The sequence below is a fragment of the Charadrius vociferus genome, unplaced genomic scaffold (genome assembly GCF_000708025.1).
Source record: "Charadrius vociferus isolate BGI_N301 unplaced genomic scaffold, ASM70802v2 scaffold69, whole genome shotgun sequence".
Lineage (NCBI taxonomy): Eukaryota > Metazoa > Chordata > Aves > Charadriiformes > Charadriidae > Charadrius > Charadrius vociferus.
In genome coordinates, this window is record NW_009649937.1 from 14,697 (window position 1) to 27,309 (window position 12,613).

The following is a 12,613-nucleotide window of genomic DNA, read 5'->3' on the forward strand; positions in this document are numbered from 1 at the left end:
CTAACCCCTGATAGAAAAAGTCTCTTTTTTAAACTGATGAGAACTATTTTGGAAATTGGTTCAAGGGCAACTACAGCAGCTGTATGAAAACTGCAAACTAACTCCACATGCAAAAATAACTGACGACAGCATGAAAAAAGTACTACTCAACTACCAGTATAAGAGAACTATTACTTAAGTATCAAACTTCTGGATTGTCATGGTGACTTTTTTGGTCTTTGTCCCTTGTCGTGGTTTAGGCCAAATCGGCTACTGGGGACCTGGAGGACCCCAGATGGGACCGACAGATGCTCTCCTCTACCCCTCTTCAGAGAGAGGGGCAGAGGAGGAAAAAGAGACTTACGAGTTTAGAAGGAACTAAACTACTTTAATGAAATATTAATAATAAAATAAGAAAAGAAATAATGAAATAAATACAAAACCGTATCAAGCTCCCGAGATGACAATCACGACACCGGCTGGCACTGGGGCAGTCCCAGGCTGGACTCAGCGACGGATGGGAACTGGATTCCGGATCTGCATTCCGGATCGGGATCGCAGGCAGATGAACAGAGTCCTCCTCAGACGTCGGCCATTGCAAGAAGAGAGAGAGCCTTCAATCCCTCAGCCTTTATACTGAGCATGAGGCAGATGGGATAGAATACCCTTGTTGGTCAGTTTTGGGGCACCTGTCCTGTCCGCTCCTCCTTGCAGGTGGGACCCCACTATGCTTTTCCGCTTCCGACCCTCCAATGGGGCAAATAACAAAGTTGGTTGGCCTTGGGTGTTATAGCAATAAGTATAAGCAAGGTCCTGTCTGCATACCATGGCTGGGCATCAGCTATAAACATAGGTCTTATCACCCTGAGAGAGTGAACATTGTCTGCACAATATGCTGCTAATTTCAGTTGTTAGAGAGGCCCAGCTAAGAAGCGAAGTTACTGACCAAAATTGGTTCTGTTTTTTACCTCAAACCAAGACTTGTCTGTCTTGACAAAGCCAGGGGATAAGAAAGTGCCATTAAATCCTACTTTACAAACTAGGTCTAAAGCCCCACAGGCATTTGTGGATCCAGATGACTTGTGAACTCCATGAGAATTAGGCACTTCTGTGTCTTTTGAGATCTGTCCAAGATCTGATCTGATCAGCCTGGCCAGGTAGAGCTGCTGGGGAGCAGGGTTTGACATCATGTCTCCTGAATCCCAAATGACTGTCTTCATCCCTAACATGGTAACACTGCTTGATGAGGCCAGTCACCTCACAAATAGGGATGAAGATAAAGCGGAGACAATTAAAACTTCCTTCACCTCTGTCAATGCCAATGATGGGCGCTGGGACCCCCAAAGCACTGTGTTGGAAGACCATGACTGGGGAGATGAGAAGCTCCCAGCCAACTCTGAACTTGTTTGGCCCATTACCAACCAAAATATTTATAATGAAAATGGTATTTTAGTGATAAAACAGCTTCTTTGCAGCACTCCTAGGGACACGATGTTGCTTGGAGCATTAGGTATCAAGAAACTGTACACAATAAAAGAAAAGAACCAAACTTACAATAACCTGTTGACTGCTTTTGTCAAGTTCCCCTACAATGATTTAAAAATAAAACAAAATCAAAACTACAACAAAACCCTCTTCCTGCTTGTAATGGAGAATATGGAGATGATTTAAATGCAGAGTAGTATCACAGACAGGTGTAAAGGGGTCCAGAATTTGGAAAAGGCAAACAGGGCTGTCAAAACAACCCAAGTTGAGTGTGCTTAAATAAGATTTTCTAGCCAACAACCCGGGCAAGGGGAAGAAGTGCATGCTCAGCAAGTCTGTAGACCCTACCAGTCTGAGAAGGTGGAGGATATGGTACAGAGAGGAGCTGCCTCCCAGAGGCTGGAGAAACGGGTTCAACAGGAACGTCTATGATTCTACAGTTCTTCTATGAAGTTAGACCCAGGCAAATACAATATTTTGCCCCTACGATGGAATAACCCCGTGCAGCCAGCTGGTGAGATGGCTGGGGAACGGCTTTGCAAAAATGGATTGGGAATCCTGGTGGGCAATGAGTCCAAGAGAGTGCAGTCAACTGCACACTGGGCTTACTTGCTTGAGTGTAAGCAGCAGGTAGAGGGAAATGATCGTTCCCCTTTAGTCAGCTGCTTCCTTGATTATATTTTTCTGGGGCCAAAGGCATTGGAGGAGGGAAAAGCAGGCACAGGCTCCAAGCATGGCTTGCTTGTTGGTGGAGATGTTGCCTATACCACTGGGGACAGGTGACCCAAGGCAGGTTACAGGATGCTGCTATGCAAGCTCCCCTGTGCTTGGGACACACACTGGGGCAGACCATAAGGAGACCAACACACGATTAAGTTCCACTTGCAACACCATTAGCAGTTTATTAACCTGTCAGTCAATGTGACTTCCAACTCTGACAATGAAGTGTGAATGCCCAAATGCACCATAGCCTGAATAGAGGCATCTGCAGTGCTGGGGGAAGGCTGGAGCCCAGGGATCCAGGCTGTGTCCTGACACTTGCCACCTCAGTGCTTCTGCTTCAGTTTCCCCTTTTTCAAAGTGGGAATGATGCTGGTGACTTTACTTGTGAGGCTCTGGGAAGCCAGGTGGCACCAGCTAGGGGACAGAACGGTAAGGAAACTGAGGGAAGCACTCCTCTTTCCCATCTTTCTGAAGGAGGACAGGTGCCCTTCCCCTCCCAGCACAGGCTCCAGAGCAGAGAGCACTTCAAAGGCAGTCACCAGCACCCACAGCACAGAGGCTAGCTCAGCAGGGATTGTGCAGTGCACCCCATCACGATGTTGGACACAGGGGAGGCCCCAAATCCCACACTCGTGCTGCAGAAAGCCAACCTGGACAGCATGAGGGGAATATAAAGGCAGCCTTGCTCTACCCAGGATTAGAGAGTCTGTCTAGATGTGTAATAAAACACAGCTTGGCAGCTTTCTCTTCTCAGATCACCAGACTGGTCTGAAAAGGCACTTCACTCCCCTTTCTGTGAGAGAGGATATACCTGGGAAAAACCTTTAAAAGTGGATTTTTAGTAGAGGTTCATCAGAAAGCAGAGACTCTGCAGCACCAAGGCAGCACTCCTCCCTGGTAGATGCAGCAGTCCATGTGTTAAGATCAGCACTGAGATATCCTATGCAGGAAACACCCCCCCGTGGACCCAATATCTAAGACAAGTTAGAGGCCATGGCATCTGCAATGGTCCACGTTCAGGCAGACAAGGCCTCCTGCATGGTCTTCCCTGCCCCAGCTGAGGATCTGGATTGCAGTTGCCCAGCAAGAGGGCTGTTGGGATGAAGCCGGCAGAAACGCCCTAGCGTCCAGATGGGGAAGACATTGCGGTACGCAGTGTAACTGATGGCACATGATTTGTTGAATACCCCAGCAATATTCTCCTGAGAGAGAGACAAACAGCAAGATGTTATGGGTGACAGGGAACCACAGTGTGTCCAGGATGCATTGCTGAGTTCATTGCCTTCCTGAAGTACCCCACCAAAAGCCACGTGTGACTTCCCTTCCAGGTAAGGGAAAGCACACCATTGCAATGGCTGCACTGTGCCCAGGATGTGCAACACCAGGGAACCCCTTGGAAAGATGTACCTGAGGCCAGTCCCCGTTGGGCAGCTGCTTATCAATCAACACTTTGATGCCCCTTTCCAGTACGTTGATGTCAGGGTACCTGCAAACCACGAGGGAGATGTGAGCACTCTTGTCCAAACTGCAAACCCCCATCCATGTGCTTAGGAAATTCAATCACCTCCAGGCTGCCCTGAGCTTGTCCCAGGCACGCTGGGTGCTTTGGGAAGGCCCTTCACAACCCTACACCAGACACTCATAGCATTTTCCTGGGCTGGAGGCCTGTAGTTGTGATCCAGACCTTTGCTTTGTCCTAGTTCCCCCTCACCCAGCCTCGCTGGCCCATGAAACACTGCACAGGCCAGTCCCTCATTGCAGGAGGCTTGTGACCAACCAGGTCACAAACAAACATGGCATGGCCCACACCAGCCAGGCCCAAGGCCTGTGCCAGCCCAGCCTGCATTTCCCATCTCACTGAGCACTCAGGGCCAGGTGACAGCTTAAGAGGCGAGGGCTGCTCCTACCTGACAGCCATGAGCCCCAGCAGGGCCCAACATGTGTTGTGGATCTGCGACATGGCACTCTCCACGTACGTGCGCTGCTCGCATGACTCGAAGTCCTCTCCCCACCCGCCATCTGCCATCTGCTTGGAGATGAGGAACTGGCAGGCCTGGGCCACCTCTCGGCATGCAGCCCTGCAAGGATGGGGCAGAGAATCAGACAGGGCATGCCCATGTTTCCCAGCTGCAAACAGGAGCTATGCTCTGCCCTGCCCATGGCCAGGACTGCCCTGAGTTTGAGGCTCAGGCAGCAAGTGCCCTGGTCATATTGCAGGTACAGGATTTGGGAGGGGCAATACCTGGGGCAGGAGACCTCATGCACAGCCAGGGCATCCACCCAGCCCCACCACAGAGTCTTACCCCGGCCCAAGAGGTAGGTAGGGGCAAGGGAACCGGATAGCTCCTTCTCACCTGTCCTGATATGTGTGCTGCATACTGGCGAATGCCTCCAGACCAAACCAGGTACCATAGGTGAAACAAACCCCCCAGCTCCTAGGAGGAAGGGGAGACTGGTACTGTCAGGGGTGCAAGGCCCCAGGTAGAGGCAGGCTGCAACATCTCCATGTTCACAGCAAGAGCAGAACCAGGCACAGAGCTGCAGCCTGCCTTCCCCTATGGTGCAGCCATGCACCTGCTCCCAGCTCACTCAGGGTTAGCAGACACTCTGGGACCAGAGGAGCTGGGGCCACCCTAGCCCCCAGGGGTTGCCTGGGTCTTGTGCAATGCATGACCTGCCTCCTCCGCCTGGGCTGGAGGGAAAGGAGAGGAAAGCACAGGAGCTAGAGAAGGCTCAGCCCCTACTTGCCCTTCCCACAGAATGCTTGTGATCATGGTCCCTCTCATACTGGGGCAGCCAGGGAAAACTGGGCACCAGGAACACTGCTTACCCTTCCCATGACCCATCAGCTCGTTGCTTCTTGCGACAGAAGTCCAGGCCCTTCTGCAGAGTCTCCCTGGTCAGGAAAAAGACACCCACTTCAGAAGCAGCTCAAACTCAGTGGCTGCTTCATCAGAAGCATCCATCAGTCCCTCTGAGGCTTTCCTGAGTCCTGTTACTAGAGGGCTCAAGAGGCAAGAGCATGCAGACAGGCAGCCACGGTGTTCAGTATCTCAGTCAAATCATGTACCACTTGGGTGCTTTGCTGCCTTATGCCAGCACACAAGCAGGGGATCCAACCTACAACTGGCTGCAAGATCAAGGCAACTGCTAAGTCAAGAGGTAGGCAGATCTCCACCAATTTCCCCCAGCCTGATCCCAAACATCCAATGTCTGGTTCCTTGAGAAGGCTGGGCCCCAGCCTCTTGCAGGGGCTCTGGTTTGGAGAAGTCACCAGCATCCCAGCTGTGCCCACACCAAGGGCCACTGCAAGGGCTGCTCCATCCCAATGCAGAGGTTCAGGTCAGAGCCCTGACAAGGCTCAGCAAGGGCTGTGCTAACAGAGGCCATGGCAGGCAGCATGTGACATTGTCATCTGCCTTCTCCCCTACCTTACTCTTATCTCAGTGCCTCACCTGATCTCTGGGGCTCTGTGCTCAGGGAACTGATCGTGGAAGTGTCTCAGTGCCTGCATGACAGCCGACGTGCACTCCACATAGGTGTAGTCGATCATGATGTCACCTGCCAGCAGTTGAAGAGTATCACTGCAACAGTCCCTCTGCTGGGAAGCCTCCGAGCCACACGCTCTCCCTTGGACCCAGGCCACAGTTATCCCACAGAGGGACCTGGGGCAAAACCATGCACCCACTGGGCACGGTGAGGCCAGTCCACAGGGGACAGGATGACCAGCCCCACACAGCTCCCCTTCCCAAACACCTCTGACGGGGTCAGCAGTTCCAGTAAGTGGCCGCCTCGCTTGGTTTCATATGTGGCAAAGCCTCCATCCGAGTTTCTCATGCTCAGCAACTGCCCAGACAAGCAGAGAGTGGTTGGGACTGGCTAACAGGCAGTACCACCCCACTTTGGCCTCAAGCCAGGCATGAGGACAAAGTCAGACACACAAGTCCATGGGGCTGGCAGATAAACAGGTCCCAAACCACATTGACAGGCTTGCCCAATCTGGACCGTCACATTACGTTATGTCACAGTAAATATGGTGTTGCCATACCAGGCCACAGGCCTTGTACTAGCTTAGTAATACCAGATCTAACAACATATGAGGCCCTGACTTCTCTGATTTTAGCTTGATTAGCTGTCTGCATTTCCCTTGGCCCTAATTTTTGAAGTACTTACCACATTCACAGCATCAAAGAGGCGCTCAGGAGGGACAAGCTTGGCTATGAAGGGGCACTTCTCCTGAAGCAGCATAACTGACTTCAGCCCCTCTGCTGTGCAGTCTGCCACGATCCAACCACAGTCTCGAGTGCTGAAGGGGAAGCCACCCTGGAAAGGGGTCAGGAGGGCTCAGCACTGTCCTGTTCTGTTCATGTAAGGGAGGAGGTGCTGCCCCTCCTTCCCATCCCCTCTGGCCAAATTCCTGCCCCATTTGCGTGTCCTTCAGAGACCAGTTCCAGCCATCATACCTTGTTCAGATGGCGATAATATTTCTGGTAGTCTGGTGGGTTCTCTGGGATCTGCAGGAGACAAGAAACAAGTGAGGGCAGGCTGGAGGTGCCTTACTCCAGGACCAGGGGCTGAAACCATTGGAGATGCAGAACCGTGTGGGACTGGGTAACACCTGTCTTTTATAGAGGGAGGCAGACAAGGAAACAGATCGGATCTGGAACAGGGAGGGCTGAAGTAAAATCACATTTTGGCCTGGTTTCAGCAAGTGTTGCTAAGTCCCTTCTTTGGATGCTTTCCTGCCAGGGACCCATCTGCTTTCAATGCTCCCATTGACAGCACCATAAGCAATACCTATGACTGCATCTGCACCAAGCTGCTGGTGATGGTGACCCCCACCTTGAGCCACTGGCCTGGACAGCAGGAGCTAAGCTCATGCAGTCATTAGTCAAGGAGCCTGGGTTTCCCAGAAGGGTGCCTCAAATGTGTTGGCACCAGACAGGATGAAGGGCAAAGAAGCCTAAGCTCTCAGTTTTCCAGCCTCTCTTAGCCCAGGCAGCCAACCCAACATCTCTGGGCCTGGCCAAGGCCTTCTCCAAGCTGCAAAGATGGCTCCCAGCAACAAGGAGGAGAAAACAGGAGGCTGTCCTGAGGACTTTGCTAGTACCTCTTAGAAAGGCAATAGACGCATCCAAGAGGGCTCTGAGAAGCTGCCAAGTCTACACAGCCAGCATGTGAAAGACACCACCAACTGGCTCTGCTTACCTGGGTAAACCGGAGGAACTCATAGGCATTTTGGAGGCAGGATGTGAATTCAGGCATCTTCTGGGCTTCTGCCTAGAAACAGAAGTGAACAGTTAGCAGTCAGTAAGGAATTGTATCCACCAAACATGACCCTCAAGAAGAAGAGGATGTGCTGGGACATTGCTGACCTGCTGATCTAGGCGCCATTAATGTCTGGCCCTTCATTTAGCCCTTTCTGTAGGTTTGTATTCATACTTCATTTACTGTTTCCATTACAAACCTCTACAGTGAGAACTGAACCAACAACTGTTACCAGCATCACTGAGAGAGATATTTGCATGACCATGTTAGGGGCTTACGAGGGCAATCACACCACTCTCCAAAAAGCATGCCCACCACAGTATCTCTGCCCCAATGCAGCAAAGCAGGAGACCTGCACACTGTCCCTGCCCTGCAATGCTCTGGGGCCAAGCAGAGCAAGGAGGAAGAGCCAGAGTTTTACCACAAGACTGCAGCAACTGGGAAGTCTAACCTGACCCACTCAGCTGGCATTATGGCTCCTGCTTCAAAAGCAGCTGGCAAAGATGGGCTGTACCAGCTGTGCTAGGCACCCCGCCTACCACGGCTGAGGTGAGGTCTCAGAAGATGTGTGTTTGCCTGGCTCAGTCATATGATGCAATGCCACAATTGGCACAGCAGAGGTCTGAGGGGTTACACAGTAGGAGCTGCTGGTATTCAGGGACGTGCCAGGAGAGACCATTTTCCTAAGGCAGCATGTAGTACTGAGGAGTGCAATACCTCCAAGAAGGCTTGGATGGCAAAGGCAGTATCCCAGAGCTGGGATCCATTTGTGCCCTGGAAGAGAGAAAGCAGACAGTGAGGGGCAGGTGCTGGCAGCAGCCTGACCTAGCTGTGGGGTCTATGGGACAGCACATCCCCCACTAGCTCCCTCTGCCTTGTTTCTCAGTTTTATGTCACCCAGCACCATGGCTGTTGTGCTGGCATAGAGGGGAGCAGCAGGTCAGGGACAGTAAGGGGATAGGAAATGAGACAGTTGCTTCAGCCTGCTCTGTGCACAGCCAAGACAGGATAGGTGGCTAGCGATAAGGAGCAGAGGGACACAATGACTATGAGAGAAGCACAGCTCAGTCCACATACAGTATCAGGGACCCATGGGGCTCCAGGACCTGTGGGGATGGAGGCCTAGAGCTGCCCCCTCAGCTCACAGCCACAGAGAGGCAAACTAGTAGGATGGACACTACTCACTCCTGGCACAGCCAGGGGAAGTGGCAGTGAGACAGACAAGGCCACCAGGCACCAAAGGTGAGATGACAGGAGCTCAGGCCCAGGGTAAACAAGCCCATTATTCCACAGGCTGCCCTAACATATCAGGGTCCCTCTCAGTCACAGCTGAACTCCTACAGCACTTCACCTGCATCTTCATGCCGTCGAGGCCCAGCCTGTGGAAGGAGAGAGCACAGTGCTGCAGCACAGGCACAGCAAGAGTGCCAGGAAGCAGACTGAGAGCCATGGTGTGCTCACTCTAGAGGAATCAGAGCCCTTTGCTGTGCCAGGTAGCCCACACTCGGCCCTTACCAGAGATAGTCGGGGATCCTGGAAACATGCTCCTGAAAAGCTGGGGAATTCTTCCCATCCACGAACCAGCGAACCAGCATGTTGATTGTCTTGGAAATCTGCGGAGAGCAGCACTGTTACTGGTCTGGATACATCATCTTCCAGTCCCAGAGTCATATATCAATCCCACCCAGCACAAAGCCATCCAGAGGTGGTCCCGGGCTTAATCCCGGCAGCTCCATCTGTGGCATAGCTGAATTACTGAGGCAGGTGCCGTGAGATTACTCCAGAGCTTCCCCTCAGATCATTTCCCTGGACCACAAGGAGAGGTACCTCTCACCAAGGCCAGGGCTGTCCCCACACCCTCTGCATCTTCTTTGCCCTGTTAGCATTAAGCTCTTGAGCATTAGGAGAAGCAGGAGTTGTGCCTGAGCAAGATCTGGTGATTATGGTTACGTGCCACAACTGCAAAGGGTTGGGGGGCCACAAGCTGGTCCCTAAAGAGCAAAGGGCAATATTTTTAAAGGATTGACAGTAAGTGTCCTACCGGCCCAATGCTGATGCACTTGGTAAATCTGTCATCAGCTTTGATGTGGTCGTACAGCTCTGTGATGGCTCGCTGCCGCAGGTGGGTGCTGTGGTGGGCTTCGTACACATTCATGATGGCTACAGGAGAAGAATGGGACATGCAATGAAAAATCCACCCCGTGTGGCCAGATTCACTTGCTGTGGCAGGCTGCAGCACAGCTCACGTGATGACCAGTGAAGGAAAGCGTGGGAACTGCACTGCCCCAGAGTGGCCCAAGGACCAGGGCACAAGGTTCTGCTGCTCTCAGGGAGGGGGAAGCCCAATGATCACACAATCCATGTCTCCATCCCAGCTCCAGGGCATACACCAGTAGCTGGCAGTAGACCCTAAAGAGCCCCCATGGTACAAGGAGCTTCAGTTCCACCACCACCGGCTCATGTCAAGGGCCCTCCCACCCCAGCCAACACCACACTCACTATAGGCAACTCCCAGCAGCCAGCTGTGCGGGGTGTACACATCACAGGCAGCCACATTGTTCCTCTGGGCTGGCCAGTCTATGCTGGCGTAGTCTTCCACGTACAGCTCCTGACACAAGACAACAAAGGGCATCAGCCTGGCAATCTGGGAGCAAGCACCAAGAAGAAGCTTACTGCTGGAATTTGGCTCTGCTGCCTGGACAGAGACTGTGTGGCTATGACAGCTATCACTCCACAAGCCAGAGGCTGGCCCACAGGGACATGGCTGGCACAGCAGGTGGTCAGGCACCCATGGATCCTTGTCAGGGAGCCCTGCTAGGGTCAGCTCCTTACCTGCCGCAAGCTTCGTACAAGCTCGTCCTCTTCTGCTGACAGACGCCTGGCATAACAGTAGCTCATGGGGAGGTAGACTTGGCGGCAGTGACACCAGAGCCGGGACGGGTGGGCTGGGAACCACGTAGGAAGCAGCCTGTTTGCAACAGAGAAGGTGCAACTATGAGGAACAAGGAACAAGGGCAGCACAGAGAGAAAATATGCTGACAAAGCGATGCCCGGAGCAGGGTATGACTTTCCCTATTCCCTGTACCAGGCCTGCTGCTGCTGGTACACCTGCAGGAGAAAAGAAGGTAATATCCACACAGCTTGGCCCTGTTCAGATCCTCCTCAACAGGGCTGCTCCCTCCCCACCAGGGCCAGCAGACACTGCTTCTGGCCCAGCTGCCACAGGGCAGGCAGGATGCTGAGCTCAGAGAGGAGGAAGGGGAGAAGTCAGTTCAGGAGCCCCTCTCTTCCCCACATGACTTTGAGAGCCCAGACTGACATTTAAGTACATTCGAGGACAAAGCACCAGCAGCTCTTGGTACTGTGCAGCCCCTGGTTTCCGCCAGGTAAAATGTCATACACTTTCCCTCTCTGACACCCAGCAGCGCTCTGAGTACATGGAGACGGTACAAGTGAGAGTTAGAGTCATCAGCCTTGCATAGCTGTCTTGTCCTGCTAGAGCCCAGTTCTGGCTGGCCACAAGAGCAGAAGATACTGGTGGCAGGTAGGGACCGCATGGATGTATCAGGGATTCTGTGAGTAAAGCTAACAGGGCTGAGCTCTGACATGTCCCTTCAGTGCAACATTTAGTGCTATCCACGCACTGGCTGGCTTTGGCTGCTGGTCTCCCAGCTGACAAGCAGCCTGAGCACCCCCCAGTTCCAGGCCATAGCTGGAGTTATCAAAGCAAACACCAGTGCCTGGGACAGCTCCAGGTTGAGGCTGATGGAAATACTGACAACACCCTCTACCTCCACATCAAGGGCAGCACATACCACATCTCTGGGAGAAGTGTGTTCATTCCTTCCCAGCTGTAAACATTCAAGACAGCCAGCCAAAACTTCCCCCAGGAAGGGATTCCCACAGCACCTCCTGCAGAGAGCGATATCAGCTTTCAGGGTTAACACAACCATGCCAGATCCTTGCTTTCTTCCCCATTGCAGGGTCACTCCTCATGTTTGGGAGCATGCTACTCAGGCTGGGACACGTGTCCCAAAAAAGGGCCAGCAGGCAATGGTATAAAAATGTAACACTTTCCCATCATTAATTGAAAATGCAGGTGCCATTGAGGGCAAGCAAGAGCAACAGTTCCTCTGCTACCTGTCAGCCCCTCATGTTCCACAGAGCCCTCGGGTCCAGCCAGACCTCTCTCACCAGTATACCAGGCCCACAGCTGCTGTGCTGGGCACAATGGAGCTGACCTTTGCTGTGCAGGTTGACACGGGCCCGCACAATGTCAGGGTCATCTGGTCCGAGCCCCAGGATCCTCAGGGCTATGTAGTTGAGTGCTGTGCCAAACACCGTTGATTTGTCTTCCACATGCCTGTCATGTGTATACAGAGACAGCATAACCATTAGCCAGCATTAGCCAGACACAACCCACTGCACATGGCTGTCTCTTTTGGGGTGAAGTGGGATGCCAGGGCTGACTGTGGAAAAGGGGAGAACCAACTAACCCAGGGAGAAATATTGCTCTGGACTACCCTGTCACACGTGATGCTTTGGGATATAGCGCCACAGAGAAGATGCAGTCAGACTTGATGCTCCAGCCATGTCTGTGGCTAAAGGTGCACCTGGAGTGCTACACAAGCAAGTCCAACCACCCAGAGGTATCACAGTTGCCCCATCCCACTCCGCAAGCCTGGGCAGATTTGACAGTAGCTCCAAGTGCTGGACCTTGGAGGTGCCATCACTAAAAGAAGCATCTTTGCCACTCACAAGCCCCAGCCTCCATCCGGAAGCTGCACAGAGCGCAGGTAGCGCACCATCTCTTTCCGAAACCCTTCTGGCAGCTGGATCTTGACAGTGTGGCACGTGATGAGGAGACCTAGAACATCAGACAGGCTGTCTCTTACACGAAGCCAAAAGCAACACATTCACCCCTCTCAGGGAAGACACTCCACGAGGCCTACCTGGCAGGAGGAAGAGGGGCCCTCCATAGTCGCCCGCCCAGTGCCCGTCCTCGGCCTGCAAGGCAGCGTAGAACCGCATGCCCTTGCAAGCAGCCTCCCGTGCCGTGCTGGCCACCGGCAAGGGCCGCAGCACCTCTTCCTGCAGGGTGACAGCGCCTCAGCCTGGGTTGCCCCTCGGCCCGGGCGCTGTCACCCGTCCGCCCCCC

At 53.0% G+C, this 12,613-nt stretch overlaps 1 protein-coding gene across 1 annotated transcript; it reads right to left on the reverse strand.

Moving 5' to 3' along the window:
- Nucleotides 1-3,127: 3,127 nt before the first annotated feature.
- Nucleotides 3,128-12,488, reverse strand: LSS (lanosterol synthase (2,3-oxidosqualene-lanosterol cyclase)). The gene is given in 21 exon segments (XM_009891395.1): nt 3,128-3,301; nt 3,303-3,389; nt 3,595-3,673; nt 4,095-4,265; nt 4,542-4,622; nt 5,018-5,083; nt 5,643-5,748; nt 5,925-6,033; nt 6,361-6,510; nt 6,651-6,701; nt 7,396-7,467; nt 8,173-8,229; nt 8,807-8,834; nt 8,971-9,068; nt 9,497-9,615; nt 9,955-10,063; nt 10,288-10,423; nt 11,271-11,367; nt 11,697-11,818; nt 12,214-12,322; nt 12,408-12,488. Coding segments are annotated over 21 exon segments (2,100 nt in total). The 5' UTR covers nt 12,487-12,488.
- Between the last annotated feature and the right edge of the window lie 125 nt (nt 12,489-12,613).